Source organism: Trichechus manatus, unplaced genomic scaffold (assembly GCF_000243295.1).
Source record: "Trichechus manatus latirostris isolate Lorelei unplaced genomic scaffold, TriManLat1.0 scaffold00272, whole genome shotgun sequence".
NCBI classification, from domain to species: domain Eukaryota; kingdom Metazoa; phylum Chordata; class Mammalia; order Sirenia; family Trichechidae; genus Trichechus; species Trichechus manatus.
The window spans coordinates 1874206-1898874 of record NW_004444208.1 but is presented as its reverse complement, the minus strand read 5'-3'; the positions used below and the strand labels follow the sequence as shown (position 1 = coordinate 1898874).

Sequence of the window (24669 nt, the reverse complement as noted above, 5' to 3'; positions counted from 1 at the left end):
GACATACACAAAATGCTACATAAAATTTCAGGGGTGGGGAGGTCTCTAGGTTAATAATTTCCAGCTGTAAGGGAGCACAAAAAGTCACACACACACACACCCCATTGGTATGTATGTAGCAAATACCCTCACTTCCCCTAAACACGTAGCCCATCCTTGGCCTGGGGTTACAGCTGGTATTCTCAGAGCCTTTGCCCCAGGCTGCCTGCTCAGTACTAGGACCTCACTGTAGATTATGAAACCTAAAGTGTACACCTATAGCTTTTCCCTATTAGATGTGTGCTTCACAGTAGCACCTACCAACTTTGTAGTTGGGCAGCACACCACACAGCAGTAGCGCAGTAATGCCATTTCCTTGCACACTGACTCACATGCAAGAGTTTTGTCCCAAGACCTCATCTTGACCAGTGTCTGAAGTCTTCTCCATCTATCCAAATTCAATGTATCCTTGAACACTGACCTTAAAGTGTATTTCATCCACCCTCTTCCCAAACCACATCATTCAGAGCCATCTCTTCCTTCCTCTGTGATCACATCTTTCTCAAACTATATATATATATATATTTAGTTTTAAGTATATTTTATTAAGTAATGTTATTACCACAAAGCATTAAAAAAGGCACAGAAGCAGCCAACAAAACTACTGAAGACAGTATAAAGTGTGGCAAATCCCTGTCTCAAACTTCATTTATTTTATAACCAATAAGGTCATACTTTGGACTGGAGCACGGTCTATTATTCTCTTTTACCTTCCTGCATGCTTAGTCTGTTCTTGGCTTATACTGAATTTGTTACCTGTAAGTCTGATTCACTGTTGTTGCCCTTCTATTAATGTGGTTGACTTTAAGATTATTGCAAGTCTTCTATATACAAACTAGCATGCCATCTGTTTTTTTTTTTTACATCATCATCAGTTAAACTGATTCTACAAATGTTTACGTACCTATTCAATGTAGTAGTAACCAAAGACAGTTCTTGTTAAGTATGCCAATGACTGTTTCTTTTGGATTCCTGTGTTTGTGAACTTCTGATTTTTCGGTTGGGCTCTTCTTGTATATTTTGATGTCCATTAAGAAGGAAGCTTGACAACTGCACAGTGTAAATATGTTCTTGAGTAGCTAATGTACTGACTGACCTTCACTCTAGGACCTGGTGCTTAAGACTGCCCTGGGAGACAATCAGAGTTTGATACCAACATGCCTGCTTTCTAAGGAGGTTTCAATCTATTTGGAAGCAAAGGAGAAAAAATGGGTATTCCAAATGGGCAGAAAACCCAAACATCTGCCATATACTGTATCTCTTCTACTTTTCATCCACTTGTGAACATGTGGAATTAAGGATACTAGGCTTGTTACAAAAAGCTCCTGGTGCAGATAACCAGTGTCACTACAGCATGCTCATTGGCAGAAGTGCTCCCAGAGTGAGATGACAATCAAGGATTTCCGCTAATCATCTGTCAACTGAAGTGATACTGTAGTGCAATGTTGGGATGTTCCTTTATGTTGTTTATATAATTGTATGGTGTAGCAATTTAAGTAGGATTTGCTTAAATTGGTTTTTCCCCAATAAAAACTATCATTGATGAAACCACACTAGGCCCTGGACTATTCATTGCCAAGTAGGGTAGAGTATTTCAGCCTTTGAGGTCCCTCATGTGCATCCTACACTATGTCTAAGAGTTCGAAGAAAGCAGTCTTACCAACAAAGAAAATACCAATTCATCCACATTTGGCTGATCTACAAAGTTTCTCAAGTTTTCCAATTATTTCATGTTGGTGATATAACTAATTATGAGTAGACTATGTCTTACCTAGTGTTTTCCAATGAAGCCTTTTTTTAAAACAGTATTTGTTTTTGCTAAGAGTGTATTTCCATTTTGAGAGTAAACATGAATTTCACCTTCTAGTTTGCTTTTGCATACAGTATATATCTTATGTACTAGATCACTGATTTTGCATAGATAAGCGCTGAAATTGACTAAAATGCATAACTCACTAGTACTTGTGGGATGTGTGTGTCAGGGAGTATATTAAGCAGTGCATATTTGCCTGCTGGGGGGAGGGGATAAACTTTTTCTGTAACACTAAATTAAAAATATAAAAAGATGTGCTCTTGATATACTTCTCTATGCGAAATATACATGACAAATATATTTTTGGTTTCTATATAATCCAGGGCGTGGACACCAAAATATATTCCCTTCTAAAAAAAGATCAGTTCAAATCAATTAAAACAAAAACTAGTCCCATAATAACATGGTAAACAACTCAAATGGCATTTCTTTAATGCTAGGAAAAAAGTTCACCTTCCAATGGTGAAAGTACTGTTAACACAGGTAGAGAGCAAACAAGATAAAAAGTGAACGCACGTACAGACACACACAAATATATATAAAAATTGACCAGAAATCACAGGACATTTAAACAATGTTTTCTTAAGCAGAACTATTTTCTTTTGTACTTTAAATAGACTGAAATATTTGGTGTGGGTGGGGGAGAAGGAAATCGGTATTTCACAATATTTTAAGTTGAAAACCAGCTGCAATAAAGCCTCAGCTCTTGGTTTAATTAAAAAAACAAAAAGAAAAAAGAAAAAAAAACCTGAACCACATGGTACTGTTGACAATTGTAGTATTAAAGCTTACAAAGAACACATCTACATCACAGTGCACAGAGAACGGAGTCACGGAGAAATACCAGAGGAAAAACGCGACAGACGCCGCACCCACCATATTGCATTATAAAATCACTGCCATGCTAGAGAACTCTCACCTCACATGGTCGGTGTTCTAGCTGGTAAGCACCTCAGGGGTATGACGCTATAAAAACTGAGCGCAACCACTCAGTCCTCCTCAGGACATTCAATTCCTTCACCTGCTATTGGAAGATGTATTTCGTACTTTCAATACAACATTCATTGAAAAGAAGTAGAATACCACATTTTGGCTTCTTGAACAAGATAGTCTGGGAAATGTAGTAGAGGCTACAGCATCACAGGTACTATTTTCCCTTGAGAGAGAAGAAATCCAGAAACCACTCAAGCTGTCTTTTACTGTGAAAGATTTAAATTTCAGATTATATTTAACCCTGTAAGGACATATGATTTGTAGTTACATACACATATACACACAGGCTCTAAAGTACTTAGCCGTCTAGCTGCCTTCTTCTCTGTTCCATTAAACCTCCAGTTTCCATCCCTGGATCTCTAAATGTCAGTCTCACCACCATTTTGGTGCCTTTGGCTACTGTTTGTTAAAAATCCACACAGTATTGGACATGATTGAAGGACACATATCCCAGTATCAGAAATGCTGACAATCACACGGCAGCTGAATTTAATCGCAACTACTACAATGTAAGGGAATGAGGGTAAAACACAAGAACGCCTAGGGTGATCAACTCTTCCTGGTGTACCTGGGACTTCCTTGGGTTTAGCAGTGAAAAGTCCTGCACCCAGGGAACCCCTCAGTCCCAAGTAAAGTAAAACAGTTGGTCACCCTAAGAACACCACTCACTCCTCTCACAGCACTGATAGGGAAAACACGAATCTTCAGAAGCATAAGGCTACCTTCAAGGGCATCAGCACAAAAATATTTTTAGGGCACTTGCTAAACAGGTAGTTCCTCTAAGCTTTTTGCATAAAGGGGTAGGAACTCCACAGAAATATCTTATTTAAAGGTGTCAATTTTAAGCACAGTTGGGAATACTCAAGCAAACCTGTTTTCAGACAAATCCTCTAAAGGGGAACTGGTCTCATAATGCAGCCAGAGGTTCTTCTGGTTTTGACTATTTAGTATTTTACTGTATCATTTTGAGTTACATGAAAAATTCAGTTTTGTACATCTTTTCATATTCTTTAGACGAAAAGACTCATGTCAACTAGTTCCCACATCCTTGCTGCCAAGTGGAGATATTTCCTTCAGATTACAAAGGCCCCAGAATTATGTCACTTTCAACTTTGCTGCACCAGAAAGTCTGGCCTTGGGAGAAGACGGCAAAAAAAGAATACTTTGATAAGAACATTTTTATTTTGCCTACAAGGCTGTGATCTAGCTCAGCAACTGCAGAACTGCTTTCATTCTGATCTCTATAGTTTTTCTTGTCTTACACTTTTTGTAAAAATAGCTGATGTCAGAGCTTCGCTATCACTATTAAAAAGACTCAGATATTTATGCCTGAAAGGTTAGGGTCAAAAAAACCAAAATAAAGCCTGAGGTAAAGTTGGTCTAAGAAATGATCAATTTAGGTTTTGCATTTTGCCAACACATAGGGTTAAAACAAAATTCATGCACGTTACCTACTTGCTAAACATGTGGTAATTATTTCTCCCAATTTAATCTGTGTATACGAGGTACATAAACAAATGAGTACATTCTTAAAGTAGGTACATATATTTACCAGAAAGGACCTTATTCTTTCTCACCTCAATTTTTTTTTTAGTTTGAGCAACCCAAGAATGTGAACAATGAGAGTAAGCAAACAGGTATTACTGACTTACTGGGAAAAGCTCTTTGGGAGAAAGAACAGAGACTTGACCAAGGCTTCTGCTCCTACAGACAAATGCTGAGAACCAACTTTACACTATAGCATTGTGAAGGGTAGAGCTTAATATAGAACTAGAAGTATGGCACATTACCTAGTGACTAACATTGTAAAACAGCCAACAACTTTGAAGCCACAAGGAGAAAGGAGAAGAGCTGGGTGTGAATTAGAAAATATATAATTTATTTTTATAATTCTAAAACTTGACTTCTGTCTTTAAATCAATATATGATGGATTTGTTTGTTCAATTAATTACCATCTTTGCGAACTAAAAATTGGAAGTATGTCTCCATCCTCACCCAAAACAACAAACTGAAAACTTGTAAAAAACTTGAGTTTTTTTTGGGGGCTGGGGGGTGGGGGGTGGGTGAGTGTTACTTTTATTGAAATACTGGAGAAAAATCTAAAAGTCCTTTGTGTAGAGTCAATGAACCCTTCTCACCCTCATCTGCAGGAGCATTATTCTTCCAAGGGGCCTTTACATCTCAAGCAATGGTGAAATTTTTAATCCATTACGGATCTCAAGGAAGCAAACCAACTGACACCAAGTTAACTTAGGCTGATGTTCTCTGGTCAGATCCCTGTGGGTTAGGGATGGCCCAGAGAACCTTGGAACATCCCTTTCTGTTGACCACAGCTAAGCAGGTCAGGTCCGAACCACCTTCAGATAATACTTAAATACAGAACTTGACTTGACAGTATATTCCTAGATAGTAATCTTACACCAGAGTGGAAAAAAAAGGGAGGAGCAATCTAATATTAACCCCCTCACCCCTAAAGTAGTTAATCCTAAACTAGTACCTTCCAGGAACCACTGGATGGAGCCCTGGTGGTACACTGCTTAAGAGCTCAGCTGCGAACCAAAAAGTCAGCAGTTCGAATCCAGCAGCTCGTCCTTGGAAACCCTATGGAGGCAGTTCTACTCTGTCCTTTAGGGTTGCTGAGTTGAATCAACCCGCCAGAAACAGGTTAGGGACAACTGGATGTATAATTTAGTGGAGGGGTATATGGCAGAGTTTTATCTGATGTTAACAAAATTCAGGTTATGCTTAGTTGTCAACTTGCCTAAAAATGGCATATTAATAACTGAACTGCCAAATTAGGACTCTGACAGAATGAAAAAACAAAATTATTCTGATAGTCTATCCATGAAAGGAAAAATGTCTGCAAGCAAAAGAACTTTTTACTGAGGTCGAAGATTTAAACAACTGAATGATTCAATATTGCTAAAATGATCCCTACTGTTAGCTCTTCTGTGAGTGTATATGAATATGTAAATTCATATACACATTATATAATTTATTTCCTACTAAAAACATTTGAGGCAGTTCTGCTATATTTAAAATTAGCTATACTATCCAAGATAAAACAGTTCCTACTCAAGAAATTATGAGAACACACTAGACAAGTTAATATCAAGGCTATCATGAGGCTACAGTACATATACAGCATGGCTCACGCTTCCTCGTTGAGATGCTTGTAACAAAGGAATTCCATTCCAAGAGATAGGTTGCCCTTCATTCCCCCAAACAAACAACAAACAAGATAGCCATGGAAACTTGAAAAGGAAGATACATAAGAAACTCAACAGCAGGTAGTTGACTACCTCTGGAGACTCACATACTGCCATCATTACTCTTGACTGCACGAAATACAACAATCCAATGTGCCCCAAGACAGAAATAGAGCTAGTGGTATAGGGAAATCATTGGCTGCAGCCAGAACAGTTCATGATCCTAACCATAATTTAAAATAGAATCTGATGATTAGTGCTATTTGCCAGTAACAGAGACATTTCTGAACAGCATCAACATTCATGGTGAAGAAATCAGCCTGAAGAGCACCCTCCTTTTAGTCATTAGTAAAAGTCAAAGGAGAGAAACATTCTGAGGTGTGCGGAGAATACATGGCTGGTAGGGGAGAAGGCGACCAGCAAGTGCCATTAGAATACTTGTTGTCAGAAGTGGGGGAAGAATAAAATTTAGTTGATGAATATAAAGAATTGAGCAAGGTAAAGCACATAAAAAAAGAGAATGGGCAATGAGTTTGGTATGTCTGAACACCGATGTGTTAAGTCAGAGTAAGAAAAGATCATTCTTTGCTCATGTCCACAGGTTGCTTAGTTAGACTACCTAAAGGCAGATTTTAAGTATGGTGAAGGTTGTCTCGTGTTACTTTGTATCTCATCATCAACTCACCCTTATCCTCCAATCAGGAAGGTCCCTAATACTGATAAATCCTCCAAGTATTTAGCTATAGAAAGATCTTAAAGATATACTGGGATAGCTTTTGGCGGAGGTAGAGAAACCAATTGGGTATATATGTTCTTTTATTTGATTTTAACTAGCAAGACGGTGGCTGTTTGTTTTTCACCTTCAAAGTCTTAGCCTTGATGAAAATGACAATAAAGGCACAAATACAGTGAATTTAAAATAATTTTAACAAAGGAGAAAAATCTGGCAATGTTTAAAAAAGACAGATGAATGGAGCAAAACTGGATACGGTTTAAGGTTTTAAAAAACAACAACTAAATATTAAACAATTTGCAAATATATATTTGGAATATAGAATAAGAGTACAGAATAAGCACATTCAGCTTTCAAGAAAAATTAGGCCGATTTCCTTCTGGCAAAGCAATAGGTCCTGAGAGATAAAAGTTCCCCTCACTAAATTAAACACAGCTGGAGGATAAGAACGACATCCTATTCATCTTTTTATTACTAACATCTATCACAGTGGCTGCGTAAAGAACAGGCATCAGTAAATGTTTATTGACTGAATGTATATCGTAACGTGCAATTCGGTGAAATGTCTTACTGGTGTAGTTAAAACCTAATCAGGGAAACTTCTTTAAAGTAGGATAATAGCACAATCAGTGGTATTCCAAAGAGTTGGTCTAAATCCAGTTATATTTCCTAATTTTAACCAATTTAAAGACTTTTCAAACTTCTTTAAAAAAAAGCAATGGAATTCTTTTTTCAAACGAAATCTTACTTGGAACTCCAATACAGAATTAAAATAAGGATGTCACTGGTCAGACCAAAGTCTATGGGAACACCAGTCTCCAACCCACTACACCGTTTCTAAGTAAGACATCTCTACGAAACCCACTTTGAAAACCACTGATACTAGAAATGTGATAGAAAGCATGGTCATTCAGTTCTCATGTCATAAAATTGAGAAAATTACCAGTACTGTGGAGAATAAATTCTAAATAATGTTGCTAGTTTAAATAATGACAAAGTTCAACAGAGAGGAGACCCTATCACTCAGAAGAACGAAAACAACCCCATAAAGTGGGGGGAGAAAATCAACAAAAATTAGGCCATGGTAGACAAGATAGAACGCAAAAACAGCAATCTCATTAAAAAGCAAATAAACACATTCACACAAATGTCATCACCACCATGAAGTCAACTGTCCACAAGTGTTTCCAAAGAGTTGAGTCCCACTTTCATATTATACAGAAAGATCAAACCAGAACTGTAGAGATGTGCTCTACACTGAAATGTCCTAGTCGGCACTGCTTCACTTAGTGTAATCAATGTGAGAATAACTGCCATGACCTTGTACCACTTTCACAGTTGTTCCCTGCTCCCAGAACTGTTCCCTAACATCACTAGAAGTTCTCAAGTAAGTAAAAACTTCCAGAGAAGAGGCAGAGGCTCCACTGGGTACCTCCAGCAGGCGTGATGGTGGTAGTGCCTGGGACTCTTACTCTAAGCACAAGATTGGCAGTAGAAGTAGTTATGCGCTGATGGCAGCAGAAGTCTGGCAGCAAGCAGCCAGTCACTACAATGGTGAACACCTGCCCAAGGAAGATTTAAAGAAGCGGTTGATAAATTAAGTGGTATTGACCTGATGCAGATGACAAATTTTCCCAGCAAGGGTTTGGGAAAGAAGAAAAATTACTGAGAACGACATATGAAGCAGTACTATCACAAAATAAGGCCACCTTCAACATATTATAAATGACACAACCATTCTGATCCTCAAAGTTGGATCTGTGTAGAAGTTTCTGTATAAAGCATTAATACCTAACAAGTGGGTTTCCCTTAAAACGAGCCTTTGCATTTGATGCTGTTCTCTTTGCCAGGAAGACCTCTCTCTCCTGGCTCTTCACACAGCTTGCTCCTTCTCATCTGTCAGGTGTTAGCTCAAGTATCACTTCCTCTGAGAGGCCTTCTCTGACATGCGTATCTGAAGGATACCCTCTGTTATGCTTCCTTCACAGACAAATAAGACGATTGAGGGTTATCATAACTGCTGTCTCAGCAAAGGCAGGGGCCACTACTGTCTTGTTCACCTTTTCCCAAAGGCTAAGAAAGTTCCTGGCACATAACAATAAATATTTTTTTTGAATGAATAAAAAATCACTATGTTAAATTTATATGAACAAATACATACACATACAAATACAAGAAAATGGGCAGTATCCAATAGAAAACAACCAAATGCTCAAAATATTGAAAATGACAACTGTATAGACAAGTTGAGTATGGTTTCAAAGAACAAGTACCAAAGATATCTATCTTCAAAATATGAAAATTTACTAAAAAGGGGATCAGGAGTGGTTATTTTCCATTTCTACTGAGATGAAAACAACAGCAACAACAACAACAAAAAGTGTAAATCGCAGTGGGTTAACATTAGACATAAGGATTATCTGCTGCACAATGGACTACCAACAGTTTCTGGAATCTCCTCTCGCTGCAGAGTATAAAACACAGTCGGTAATAATAGTCAGCCACATACACAGTTATGAACTGGTTTAAGACCAGATCAGACTGCAGATAATTATAAGCTGAAAAACTTGTTAAATGGCTTCTCCCCCAACTTTTTAATTCTAAGTTCATAATTATGTAAAATAACATAGGTTTTATAAATTGAATACAACGTATTTTAAAAACAGATGGCCCTTATCTGATCATACCTCAGCATTACTTTTCTAGGTATTTTGCAGAAGCAATTACATTTACAAAAGGTCCACTTCGTAATACAACCGGGTAGCTAAATCAAATGAAACTACTCATATCAAAGAGCACAAGGTCTGCCGCTGAAATACTTTAAAATACCTTCTAAAAAACTTTATCGATGGGCCTTCTTAAAAAAAGGATACATATGCTGAAATAATCGGGCATATCCCTGAAAATAATTATACTGCCACCTGTGCATTTTTTAATGAGGTGTAAGAATAAGTCAATAGATTGCTAAGGTTTACACAAGTCAATTGTTATCTGTTAAAATTTGGTTGTAGGAGAAGGGGAATTACTCCGTATGAATTCCTACTGTGCCCCAGAATCAACTTGTACGGGCACCACCAGTGCGACCGTTACTGTCCATGGATGTCATGCTACGCTGTTTTGGTATCAGGACAAAAGTGGGAATGGAGAAGAGGTTTGGAAAGATTTTCGGTATGGTTTCCATAATGAGATTTAGCGGTAAATAAACAAATGCAAAAAGAATGAATGTTTAAGCCCCAGTGAACACATTAAGGTCAAGGATTTCAAAAGTTAATCTACTTTTCTTCCCCCACTAGTTTATTTTTGGTAAAAGGCAGGAAATTTAGTTTTTCTACAAGGAAAGTCTGCTTCTAAATGATAATTTGAAAATCTTGATATATATTATATATTAAAAAAGACACAAAAATAACGGAGAAGTGGGAGTAACAGATTAGGTACTGTAACATTATAAAGGCTTGCCTAAAACAAGAAGCAGCACACACACACCTAGTTTATGCAAACTAAAAATGTATATAAACAGCACAATACTGTGATACTGGATCATGATACATTCCCTGTACACATAACTACTACTGTTATTAATAAACCTTTGGGACACTCAGTTTTATGCCCAAGAAGACATCATGAAGTCTTTAAAATCTTCTCCTCCTCCTTTATGGGAGGATATTTCTAGACACTAATTTTCCCATCTAATATTCGAATATAGGAAACAGATTCCACAAGGTGCTTTAATTGATGAGATCTCAAGTGCTGTTTTCTCTCTTGAATTTTTGGATAGTAAACAGTCCATGGGGACCATACACAAATACTATGACAGAAGAGTTGTTACATTAAGTCTTTTGATGGGACTTGATTGGTGATGAAGCTTTATGACATGCTTGAGCAACGCACTGAAGGGGATCCCATCTGAGTTAATACTTTGTCCAACCATTGTAGAGGTCCATTCAGATGAAGTTCAATCCAGCAAGGAGTACTTGTTACTGTCTGCCTTCTGTTTAAAAGAATACAAGAAAATAATTGTGAAATTAAAAGAATTTTTGGCTATGTCTAAGTACATGCATTAAGAACTTAGAAAAATTAAAAGGTCATATATACTAAAACCTAAATACATTTGAAGATGCATTCGGTTTGCATATTTAGTTATTATTTTGAAAAATGTCTGATCCACAAAGTACTTCCAGTGACTTCTTTCTTTTAAAGAGATTTATGAAAACATTATTTTCCTCTAAAACTACAATTTATTAGTTGTTACTGTTGTCAGCTGCCATCAAGTTGGCCCCCCAATGTGTGACGACCCCATGTACAACAGAATTGGATTGTTGTGATCCACAGGGTTTTCACTGGCTGATTTTTTGGAAGTAGATAGCTAGACCTTCCTTCCTAGCCCATCTTAGTCTGGAAGTTCTGCTGAAACCTATTCAGCATCACAGCAACACATAAGCCTCTACTGACAGACAGGTAGTGGCTGTGCTTGGAGTGCACTGGCCAGAAATCCAGCCCAGGGTCTCCCACATGGAAGTTGAGAATTCTACCACTGAACCACCACTGCCCTCTATTTGTAGGGTAACATTATTTACCATTCAAAATGGGATACTTTTCATAGAGAATGCGGGCACTATTAATAATCAGGACAGAACAAGAGATGTAAACCAGGACTGCCCCTAGCAAATCAGGGCATATAGTCACCTTACTGTTATTAGTCAACCACATTTTGTTTAAATGAAACAGAAGTCCATACTTACAAAGTATACCAAAACAAAACAGATTTTGACCCAAGCTAAATGCTCATCACAGAATAAGAATCCAACCTTCTCCCACGAAGATATGAATAACATCCCTTTTAGGAACATCATTCGGGCTTTTAATAAACACCTCTATTACTTGGACAAAACAGGCTTCTCTCTGAGAATCACAAATTGTTCAATGACATCCTGTCACTTCCATGTACTCATTTCAGTTGTATTATTTGCTATACAGAAAAAGTCAGTAAGTCTGCTTGCTTCTTCAACACGACAATCTCTCGAACACGAGAAAATTAATGACATTATTAACTCTTCATTTCCAAGCAACACATGCCCAATATAAGTTTTAGAACTGTATTTCAAAGGATGTGGTTTTCTGTAGCAGATGGTGTTGGTGCCCCACTTACACTCTTCAGATTTTTCCGTGTGCTCTAGCCAACTTCAAATTGCAAGGATCTGAATTTCTGTGCCTAAGATCTTCTTTGCTCTGCCCACAAGTGTAGCAGGCTAGATGTGCCAGGGAATTAACATCCCAAGAGCAGCCCTCAACCCGTGACCTGGGAATTGGCATTACCCAGCTCACTCTTCTGCTGGGTGGGGTATTTCTGTATGTTCTGCACTATCTGCCAAAGCTTCCCTGACGGAATAAGCTCCCATGACCCACCCACTGTGGTGGATAGCTTAGTAATAGTATTGGCTGCCTTCCCTGCCTCACTTCCCCACTTCCTCCTTCCTTACCAGTGTTTCCTGCATCTCCCACATAAACCACTGGCACTTCAATCCTTGTCTCAAGGTCTGTTTCCAGAAGAACCCACACTAATACATTCTGATATATGATTATTCCTAAAATGTAATATGTGAAATATAATACAACAGTCCTAAATGAAATCTGGCCTGTACAGACTCAAAGCTTTATTTCAATTTAGAGACTGTATTTTTGTTTATGCAGCTTAAAATTGCACTAGCACACTCCACATGTTGACTCATATTATCCTCGAGGTATAGACAAGACTAACCTTTCTCATCTCCCCTCTGTTCTTCTACTTGCTTTGTTCTTCACATAAAATTTTTCCTGCCTTCTATCTCTCCCTTGGACCATGCCTTCTTCAGTAATCATACCAAGATCTCTTTTAATTCTGACTTTGTCATTTGCTGAATTCTGGATATTTCCCAGTTTGTTTTCAATCAGATCATGATTACTGGATTAGTTTAACTATCAGGACTAACTCTTAACTCAGGTCACTGAAGAGAAACAAGTTTTCTTATCTGGGCACAGACCTGCACCCCAGGGGTAACCCATCCCCAACCTTGTTGACTCACTTCAGGTACTGGCTTACTTAACTCAGACGTATTTCTCAGCTACATACGAATTCTTCACACATCTCTCTTTCCTGGTTACTATATTTCCTGATTTTATGCTGGTACTCAAACTGACATTAAGGTAACCGAAAAACGGTTTTAGAAAGTTAACCAGTAGGTCTACTTCCTCAGCTTTACTGTCATTAAGGACATAAAGTTCATGGTAGCTACCCATAGTTCACAGGTATATGGGTATCAGATGTTATTTTGATTTGTAAATGTTAGACAAAATTATTTTATTATCCAAAGTCAGATATACCTGACTCCAAATACTCATAAAAACATACTGTATATGACTGCTTCTCATGATTACGGATTTATCTCTGAGCTGAAGAATGGTAGAGTCCACACTGAAGCAAGGGCAGTATCTGTCTCTGCCAACTAAAACTGTTCTTAGCAGCAGATCTACAGATACACATGGAGTTCCCTCTGTCCTATGTAGTTCATTTTTAACCCCACTGTATTCCTACCATGTTTTGCAACAGTCAAACCTTTTGAATAAAGGGGGGGGGGGAAGCTGACCTAAAACTCAATATCAGATAGTACCATGTGAATCTAATTTTAATATCAACTCAGGTCAACTCAAATCCAAAGGGAAAAAAGCATTCAGCATTTATTAAAGTTAATACACCTCAAAAGGGAAATGCAAAAGAGAGCTACAGCAAGATCACAAAATAAACTATTCTACCAATACAACTTAGATGAAATAGTACCAAGTCTTCATTGTAGGGTATAAATACATAAAATACATTTGTATACATGTATTACCGTCTCAAAAGTCATACGCCCCACAAAACTTGTTTAAGATAGGGAGATGAAGTCCAAATCAAATGAAATAAATTCTGAAGGACTCAAATTGTTGGATGAAATAGGAATACTATTACATGAACATTTTCTTAAACAGACATTCAGAGTGTAAGCAACGTGAGTTGGAGAAAGTATTTTACTTATAGTTCTATTTAATAGAGTGGAAGAAATCTTCTCTATCTTTAATGGGGAATCCAATCTGTTGCTTAATTTAGAAACAGCCTGGTCTATCTTATACACTGATGTCAAATTTGTTGTTGTAAAGTTCAATCACATAGTTGTTACTACTATCTTTAGAGAAGAAGAGTAAAGAAGACCTGTTTTCCAGTCCTGTCTCTACCATTTACAGGGTGACTCTGGACAAATTATCAAACTTTTCAAAGCCTATTCTAGGTATTAGTTTGGACCATTTTTTACCTACAAAGATGACAATTTCATGTTTCAACCTTATAAGGAAAAGACAACAACAGTAACAGTAATTCTTAGTCTTGTTGAAAGGCATGAGATACAGCATTTAAAACCACACAGTGCCTGGCACATAGCATGTATCCCCTTCTGCTACTGAATAAAGCTCCACCTCATAATCTGATATTCAACTAGTCTCAATTTCTTTGCTCAGCCTTATTCTTCTTTACTTCCTATATTCTGGCAAACTGAACTGGCAGGATTATCACTCCAAACCTTCCGTATCTATGCCTACTGCAATCCTATCCATCTTTTAGAACCTGAGCACCAAATAAAAACGTCTCTCCTATGAACTGACGTAACCCTTCAAATATACCCTTTTATGGTATTTAACACACTGCATACTAAAATGCACAGCTGTACATGTTTTTAATCATATCTCCTATAATAACAGCACAGTATTTTGCAAAAGTCACTCAAACAGTTTTTATCTAAAGTCCCCTAACTTTCTTTTATTATTTTACATAAAGATCTACAGACTCAATAACCTCAATGAAAACAGATACCACTGAACTCCAGAAGTATTTATTACCGGTATTCTGCTCCCCATCCTTTCACAAAACTCATTCTTATGGTGCACATTCTAGTTAGCTGGTACACGGCTTCAAAACCCTGATTAACAGACTGAGCCAGAAGAGCAGCAAATTCCTGGTTGTTGAAGATCTTCAGATTACAGCCTATGATTAAGAAAAGTAAAAGAAACTGTAAAAAGAGTATCATTATTATAAAATAATTTCAAAAGGACTACAGATATTCGAATAAGAGCATGCAAATCATCTCCTGATTCCTAAAATCATTAGCAAGTAGAAAAACTAAGCAAGTTGCTATATGTTTATGTACATTGCTGTATCCATACCTGGTGGAATTTTACAGACTGTTGCAGGGTGCCAGCCGTATCTCTGATTACAATTGGGGCTCTGCACGAAGATTGCACTATCACTGAGGCACTCAGCAAAAACTTCCCCACCTATGTAATACAGGCGCACGCCTCTTCCTAAAACAAAATACATATGGGATTAGTTTTTTAACATTTATTGTTTCAGTGTGACTTTGGAAGTCTTCTGGGGGAATGTTAAAACGATACACGGTGTTGCCACGACCTTTTCACAGCTCTGCTTTTCTGAAGTCTAACTTTGAAATATATCCCTGTATATTTTTCTAAGTATTTTTTAACAATGATTTTATTGATTTGTAGAAATAGATGCTTATCCAAAGTATTTAAACACTGCAGAAAAGTACAAGGACAGTAAAATTTAAAAACCCCCGAAACTCCTCCACCCAGAAATAATTGTCATTTATATTGTATTATTTATAATTTTAGCCATCTGTTTGTATATTCATTTCAATTGAATGAGACAATAGAAGTTCATACAAATAATAGTATTTTAAAAATAAGTAAAAGAAATTGAGTTAATTTTAAAGGAATTACTTAAAGTACAGATAAATGTGTCTTCATTATAATAAATAGTATTTCCTTAAAGATACAGCTATGGTTAAGAAAAAGATTATACACACACCAAGAGTTCCATTTGCCCTTTTTAAAAATATATATGGTGGCAAACAAATCCCTAGATTAGATAAGGAAAAACTATATTGGGATATTTTAAGACACTTCTTTCAGAATTTGACAGATCCAAGTACATTAAAAAAAAAAAAAGAAGAAGAATTTTAAGTAACCAACTGTGATAGGTAGAATTCTATGAAGGCAAGTGTGGTTCCCAACTCATGGCATCCACACATCTCCTCTGATATTCTTATCAAACACTGCTGCTAAGAGATTGTGCAGATGAAATCGAAGTCTCAAATCAGCTGACCTTAGGAAAGGGCAATTATCTTCAGAGAGCCTGACTTATCAGGTGATTCCTTCAAAGGGACTGGGTGGGCAGATCCTTGCGAAAGTGATTTAAAGTGTGAGTGAAAGGATTCAACCCAAGAGGGATTCTCTGTTGTTAGCTTTGAAGATGGAGGGGCACATGTGGCTTCTAGAGCTGAAAGCAGCCTCTGGCTGACAGCCAGTAAGGAAATGAGAACCTCAATCCTACAACCGCAAAAAAGTGAATTCTACCACAACCATGTGATCTTGGAGGAGACCTCAAGCCCCAGAGGGGACGCAGGCCAGCTGACACTTCGATTTCATCCTTGTGAGACTCTGAGGAGAAAACCCATGCCTAGACTTCTGACCCCCAGGGACTGCGAGATAGTAAATCTGTGTTGTTTTAACCTGCTATGTTTGTGGTAGTTTGTTACACAGTAAAAGAAAACTAATAAAACAACCAACAATCCAGACTTAACAGATGATGTAGAACCTGGAACCCTGTTCTCTTATGATTATGGGAGATTTACAAAACAATCAATCATGTACTTCGCCATCAAAAAACCATTAAATTCAAAGAGCAGAGATTCTGTAGGCTACATTCTTCAATCAAAACCATCCACTAAACTAGAAATCGTAAGTAAAAGGATGATCTAACAATTACAGCTATCAAAGTTTTATAGGGAGAAGTGAACAGGGCAGAGGAACGTTCCGTCAAACAAAATTTTCTACAGAACCCCAATTTAAAACACAGACAAAACCCAGAACTTTTAGATAAAAAGTAGGGGTGGATATTCAGAGGCCTCCCTCACCTACAACGACTCCTGGGTACTTCAACAAGATTTTCCAAAATTTATACATCAAGCAAGATTTGAGAAATTCCACACGGAGTCAAGTAACATGACCCACTCATTGGCATTTTGCAGCATCACAACCACTTCTCAGTAATCAGCATCATTTCTCACACGAGGTGATGGTTAATTAAAGGGGAACAAAAGCAAATTACTGTTAAAAAATTACTGAGAACCCTGCAGAAATTTTATGTACATTTCATCTATGGAAATTTATCATATTAAATCATATAAAAACTGAGATTAAAAAATTATTCGTTCATTTTAAAATCAAAATAAGCCCATTACATGTTAACATAAATAACATGTTTATGAAAAATGACTATATTTTCCAAAACAAAAAACTTGTGAGAAGAATGACAATGTTTTGAATTTTTGAAAATCTCTTCAATGACTGTCTGGCTTAACAGAAGACAGCTGAATTTTCGTATCAACTTCTACATTTAATCTCTTGCAAACTCATGTCATGTAGCCTCTGGAAAACTTCACTTTTCTACTCATAAGAAAATGAGAGTGGAAAAGGCGAACAATATCTTAGTGTCCTTATGAAAATAGTTTTGACCTCACGAACTCCCCTGAAAGGGCTTCTGAGGCTCCCAGAACCCCAAACCACATTTTTAGATCCTTTGAATTATATTTTGAACATTAAATGGAAATTCTTGTGTTAGATATCTTGTCTCAGATTAATGTTAACAGATTTGATTTAATACATGAACTAACCAAAGGGGGAAAAAAACCCGAGAGATGTAAACAAACTGGAAAAAATTCATGATTTGTTAAAATTTTCACTCCAAAATCTGAACATGGCAATTTCATGACTGGTAAAGGGTAAACAAATCAAAGCTATTTTAACACACATTTATTGAAGGACTTCCCAGTATCAAGGGTGCCAAATAAACACAGGTCAAAGGTAAGAATTTGGGGACTGAAGAGTCACCAGAATCTATTAAAAGCAGGGAAGCCTGTGTACTTAAATGTACAAAGATGATACTCCAGCTGATAGAGAGAAGGTTGGATTTTTTTGTACAAAATCTCTTGATATGGTATACCATATAATGCCCACATTTTGAGTGTATGGCATTGGTTTTAGAAATGCAAAAAGAATTATCTGTAATAATACCTAGCAGAAAATACACAGAAGTCCAGAACAATTTCTGACTCACACAAGGAAAAAGAAAAAGAAAACAAACAAAAAAAAACCCAAACATACCTATATGCCTTCTTGTCATTTCTACTGTAGCATTTCGGTTAACATTGGAGAGTAAACCTAAGCAGAATCTTTCTGAATTGGATGGGTCTGTAAAGCCATCTACAGTGAGTGAGGGCTGTGAGGCATGGAAGGTCTCTCCAACCCTCTGGTTTAATTCGTAATATGCTATTGAACACCAAAATGCAGGTTCTGAGTAAGTAACTGGCTGCAAATCTGAAATCAAAACATAGAAGTAAAAAATGCTGAGTGAACGAGTCAAGCCAAGAATAGACAAAATTTCATTACCTTTACATGTTCTATGCCAGCCTACACTGACAACAGCACATATACATATCCACACTAACATATGTATACCTCCCATAATATATACTTGTGTGATATATCTGCATATGTATATATACATCTACATTAATACACGCATACATACTGCATTTTTACAAATAATGTGCACCTTCTACGTTTGTTTGCCAACCGTGCCAGCGCCTCCCCCGTGACGTATTTTCGTAAAAGTGCTGCTATGCTAATTTTTTTACATGTTGCTGTAAAAAAAAATTAGCATAGCATGCTTACAAAAATGCCTCCAGTGGGGGGAGGGGGTGGGGGTGGGGGTTGGCAAACAAACTTAGAAGGTGCATGTTATTTGTGTAAAAATCCAGTACATATTTCTTACATCAACTATTACAAAAAGTATCATAAAATAAACATACCCATAAAAACAAAGCCATAGTAGATCAAAATTTTCCATGAATAAAGAACATGACTTTCATGAATGAAAAGAATATTATTAGTTTTACTCTCATATGCGCCAGTAGAAAAGTTTTAGTTTTATTAACATTATCAGTATCTTTTTCAAAAAGTACTGATTTAAACTATTTGAACAATTACTTGATATTCACTGAAATTCCTCTCGTACATTCAAAAATAATTACCAAAACTGTTGCTGTCGAGTGGATTCTGACCCATAGCGACCCTACAGGGCAGAGCAGAGCTCCCCATAGGGCTTAACAGACATTTTATTAAGTAAATGACACAGTAATAAAACCAGTCTGGAAAAGTATTTGCCAACTTACCCAAGCTATGATTAACAGGGGAAAGAGTAGTAGGAGACAGTTCCGCTGGAGATCCTGAAACAAAAGGATTTAATTTCATAATAGATGTTGTTGTATTTCCAGAATTTCTAACCAAATAATAAAATTGGTTGTGTTTGGTTGTAACTGATTATAATTATCACGATGAATAAACAGATAATCTAAATCCCAAGAATTCAAAATACACAACTGCTTTATTTTAGTTTAATTTTGAGGGCTTCACTATATAAAGGTATGAAAGGGTATTATAGCCCTAGCTTCTAGCTATCCAGTTCCTCTCCCCAAAGACAACCAATGTTGCGAGTTTCTTATGTACTTTTCCAGAAATATCTCATGAACCATACAAGAAACATATTTCTGTTCTGTGCCCTCTTTGTTAAACAGAAAAGGCAACACAGTGTTTTGAAGTTTGCTTTTATATCACTTATTCTATCAGAGACTGTTCATTTTGACGTTTCTTCTTTATTTTACAACTGCATAACATTACAGTATGGTATATTATGACTCCATACTGATGGCTATTCAGGCTCTTTCTGATTGTACTGCCTAACCCTGCAAATTTCGTAAACTTTCAAGCTATCTGCAGGATGAATCCCTAAAAGAGGAAGTGCCAGGTTAAAGAGTTTGTGCATCTGCAATTTTGATAGATTTTGCAAAAACTGTCACCCATAGAGGTTATGCCAATTTACGTTTCCCATAACGTTAAGTGCTGCTGGGATGCTCATGGTGTTATTGTTGACAGGGGAAATCATGATCTTTCAATAAGTATAGTTTTAATTTGTATTTCTCTTATAGGTGAGATTGCGCAGCTTTACCCTTGTTTACACTGTATTTCCTTTCTGTGAATAGTCTGTTTCTTTGCTCAGTTATCTACTGTGGTGTTGATCTTTTCTCTTACTGATTTGTAGAAGGCTCTTTATATATTACAGATACTAGTCCTTTCATGGTAGAAGCTGCAAATATTTGGTCATCTGTCTTATGACTGCTTAGTCATAATTTTAATCATGCACCATAAAAAAAAAACAACCTTTTCTGTGATGAAAGTTGTCTGTTAAGACAGCTGTCTTCTGGAGTCAGTTTTGGGAAATTATATTTTCTTAAAAATTTTTCCATTACTTCCAGTTTTAGATAAACAGGTTAATCTAATCAAGAAAATAAGGGAGGAGGGGACACAAACACATAAACTAAGAAAAAGAATGAACAACCACAGATACAGATGACACACACCATTATAACCATAACATACCAGGCAACAAAGGCGAAATGGCAGCCCCCAGGTAAACAGATAAATCAGAGCTAGAGAACAGGTGATAATTATTTTTTTAGAAGACAGAACAGTCTTCCATAGCATAATTAAGTTTTTTAGGTCATTTTTTTGCTCCTCAGTATGAAAAATCTATTGGCAAGCCACAACAGGTACAACTAAGAAAGGCCAAAATATATTTAGAACAATGAACTAAAATTCTGTGCTATTTCCTGAAGTAGATATAAAATAAACAAAGCTACTATTTGAAATGGAGGAAACTGCCCAATTATTCATATCTTTCAACTCAAATTACTCATATTTTTAAACTGTTTACTCCTCTATTAAATACTTCTCAGAAGTGACCAGAAAGCCAGTAGGGTCACAATTCATTAGTTTAGACTAACAGGAATTCAGTTGAACTGTCACAAAAATTTGACTTGCAGATAATAAAAGTTTAATTATAATCATATATAAAATTTTAAAAAATTAAGCTGTTCGGTAACAAAACTTTTAGAAAACATGTTTAAAAAATAGAGGCAAAGAATGTATATTCTATTAACTATTCATATAGAGATGCTGTTACTGAAGTCTGGCCTACCACAAGACTTCCAGTTATGAGAGGTAATAAATATCCTCACTGTTAATGCCTGCTTGGAACAGCAGTTTCTGTCACCGCTAAAACATCTAGAGAAATCCTTCATGCATGTATCTCTGGACACAAGTTCACATATATTCATAAGATATATTTTTCAAAGAGGAAACATTAGATCAAAAGAAATGTTGAGTGTTAAATTCTTATGAACATGTGCCAATGTCCCCTCCAAAAATGTTTAGTTCCACCCACAACTTACACTGTTTCTTCGCATCATCACTACACGTATTAACAAACAGGTTGACGTTTGTAAACTTGATAGGTTTAGAGTGGCAACTCCTACCGTTTCTGTTGTAAATAGTGCATTTATGATCCTTTTGTCCATCCTTCTATTACTTATTGTCTTTTTCCTCTTGGCTTATAAGCGTTTTTAAATACAGAGATCAGTTCTTAAGAGTTGTCATCCACTTGCAAATATTTTCCCCAGCTTCTTGGTTTGCTTTGGTTTATCTTTCCAGGTAACATTTTAAATATTATTTATTCAAATTTATCAATCTTTTCTCCTATGATATTCTGTTTTGTATATTTCTTACTCCAATCACTAAAAAACAAAAAATCTTTAATGCCATGTCCTAAAACCTGCAGGGTTTCATTTTTTACATTTAAGTGTTTGCTCCAAATGGAATTCATTTTAATTTCAGATGAGTTGCATGTTTTTTATTTTGTAATTTTTTTTGAGGGAATATTAAAACTAATTAAAATTTTCTAAGCAAAATTAATAGTAAAGAAATATACTGCCCTGTAAGTTTCAGCATACTAACACAACCAGAAATAAACATCATTCAAGTGAAAAAACAGAAACACTTTCATTCTTTGAAAACGTACATATAGTAAAAGGGCAGTAAAGTTAAAGGTCTCAAAATCATTTATCTCCTTTGCTTTCATATTATAGTGATAATCCTGAAGGAATAAACATATCTATTGTTTTCTTGTTTTGATACCCAAAATGGCTTTAAATGTATGTTTTATAATATCTAATTTACTGAGTATAGACCAATTGCTTTCACAAACCTTCCAGAAAACTGAGCATGATGCTGGGTTCCTCCTTCAACCTTTCCCCTATCTCATCACCGATCGAGTCCTACCTCAGAGATAAATCTCCAAAGCACCTGTTTCTAGCTGTCATCTGTAATCAGCCAGAGGCAGTCTAGGGTAGAAGTAAAGAACAGGTTCTCCAGAGTCTGACATACTACGTGTGAATTCCTCTGTCACTTTCTACCTATTTTTCTTATGATGTGCACTGCCATATTAAGTTTGTTTGGTAAATGTGGAACCTTCTCAAATTAAAAGTATAGTTATTGCTAACATAAGTACATGTGATATTTAAATTTTTCTTCTTTACCCAACCGTTCTGATTTTATAATCAATATCCATTTCTTGTGTAATTCAAAATGTTCTATCATAATTTTATCTGTAAAATACTGTATTTTTACACAAATAACGCATGCCTTCTGCATTTGTTTGCCAGCCGTGCCCTCCCCCCATGAGGTATTCTCCTAAGCATGCTATGGTAATATTTTTTACAGCAACGTGTGGAAGAGGCTTCTTGTGAGGGTGCTCGCAGGGGAAGGGCGTGGCCGGCAAACAAACACAGAAGATGCACACTTATGCACAAAACTATGTATAGTACTGCTTAGCTTTTTATTTGGCATAGAATAATGGTAGAAATATGACGTTACACACACACACACAAAAAAGGATGTAACATTATATATAATATGTTCTATAAAAGTATCCACAAAAAGAATGGAATGAACATGTGAGAAAAACCCAACTTAAGAAATGGACAGTACGTGATCATTTTCCTTATTTTCTTTATTATGTTCTATGCATTTCCAAATTTTCTATGAGCATGAATTCTATTCATAATAAGAAGAGAATTTTTTTTTTTTTAAAGAACTCATAGGGTTCCATTTATGGTTAGAATGCAGAAGATTGGTAAAGCCCTTACTACTAAATAACAGTAAGAAAATACCAGATAAACTAAAAAATCATGTTTCTTTAGAGTTGCAGAAACAAATAAATATAAAGGAACTAATTTACAGAGAAGGATGAGCTCTTCATCAGTAAGCAGAGAGGGGTAACCACTTTCATCACCGGGAGCACGTGCCAAGTCAGGACACAAACTAAAATGTTAATAGCCACATGGGGACAATTAGAACCGTAGCAGCCCCAAGCAGAGAGCTGGTCTGCTTCACTAGCCAATTCTAACCCACAGGCCTTTGACTGAGCACATAGCAGCACAGGAAATTCTGGGCAGGGCTGCAGAACAGTGAGATACCCTGTAGTCTTGCCATACTCATATCTGAAGGCCCTGCTGAGGTAGGGAGCTGAACGTCCCTGAAACCTGAGGTGATATGACATCAACTAAAGCAACGAATATAGTTATCCACTCAGCTCAATTCCTAATTAGTTCAAAGAGATTAGCTCCTCAACTTGGGAGACAGAGAAAGAGACAAGTGAGTCTTTCTGAGGGAAAATATTATCTTCAAGCACACCCCGTTTTATTGCGCTTTGTAGATATTGTGTTTTCTTTTACAAATTGAAAGTTTGTGGCAATCCTGCGTCCAGCAAGTCTATTGGCGCCGTTTTTCCAACCGCATGTGCTTACTTCATGTCTGTGTGTCACATTTTGGTAGTTCTTGCAATATTTTAAACTTTTTCATTTTTATTATATCTGTTATGGTGATCTGTGATCAGTGATCTTTGATATTATTATTGTAATTGTTCCAGGGCACCACAAACCACGCCCAATAAGATGGCGAACTTTATCGATAAATATGTGTGTTCTGACTGCTCCACTGACCAGCCATTCACTGTTTCTCTCCCTCTCCCCAGGCCTCGCTATTCCCTGAGACAAGACAATATTGAAATTAGGCCAAGTAATAACCCTATAATGGCCTCTAAGTGTTCAAGTGAAAGGAAGTCACACACCTCTCACTTTAAATTAAAAGCTAGAAACTATTAAGTTTAGTGAAGAAGGCATGTTGAAAGCTGAGATAGGCTGAAACTAGGCCTCTTGCAACAAACAGCCAAGTTGTGACTGCAAAGGAAAAGTTCTTGAAAGAACAGTGCTACTCCAGTGAACACACGAATGATAAGAAAGCGAAAGAGCCCTATTGCTGATATGGAGAAAGTTTTAGTGGTCTGAATAGATCAAACCAGCCACAACATTCTCTTAAGCCAAGACGTAATCCAGGGCAAGGCCCTAACTCACTTCAATTCTATGAAGGCTGAGAGAGGTGAGGAAGCTGCAAAAGAAAAGTATGAAGCTAGCAGAGGTTAGTTTGTGAGGTTTAAGGAAAGCAGCTGTCTCCATAACATAAAAGCATAAGAGGAAGCAGCAAGTGCTGATGTAGAAGCTGCAGCAAGTTATCCAGAAGATCAGGCTAAGATAAGTGATAAAGGTGGCTACACTAAACAACAGATTTTCAACGTAGATGAAACAGCCTTATATTGAAGATGTCATCTAGGACTTTCATAGCTAAAGAGGAGAAGGCAATGCCTGGCTTCAAAGGACAGACTGACTCTCCTGTTAGGGGCTAACGCAGCTGGTGACTTTGAGAAGCCAATGCTCATTTACCACTCTGAAAATCCTAAGGTCGTTTAGAATTATGCTAAATCTACTCTGCCTGTGCTCTATAAATGGAG

The 24669-nt window shown here is 36.8% G+C and overlaps 1 protein-coding gene across 2 annotated transcripts in view; it reads right to left on the bottom strand.

Annotated features, from left to right (window-relative positions):
* Window positions 1-889: 889 nt before the first annotated feature.
* Window positions 890-24669, bottom strand: part of SMAD2 (SMAD family member 2) — a 96098-nt gene continuing 72318 nt past the window's right edge. For both annotated transcript variants that reach the window (XM_004389975.2, XM_023724956.1), the window contains 5 exons: window positions 19103-19156; window positions 18033-18245; window positions 15015-15152; window positions 14691-14835; window positions 890-10776 (listed from right to left, as the gene is read on the bottom strand). In XM_004389975.2, coding sequence (XP_004390032.1) covers window positions 10653-10776; window positions 14691-14835; window positions 15015-15152; window positions 18033-18245; window positions 19103-19156 — 674 coding nt within the window. In that variant the 3' untranslated portion in view covers window positions 890-10652. The remainder of the gene's footprint in view (window positions 10777-14690; window positions 14836-15014; window positions 15153-18032; window positions 18246-19102; window positions 19157-24669) is intronic.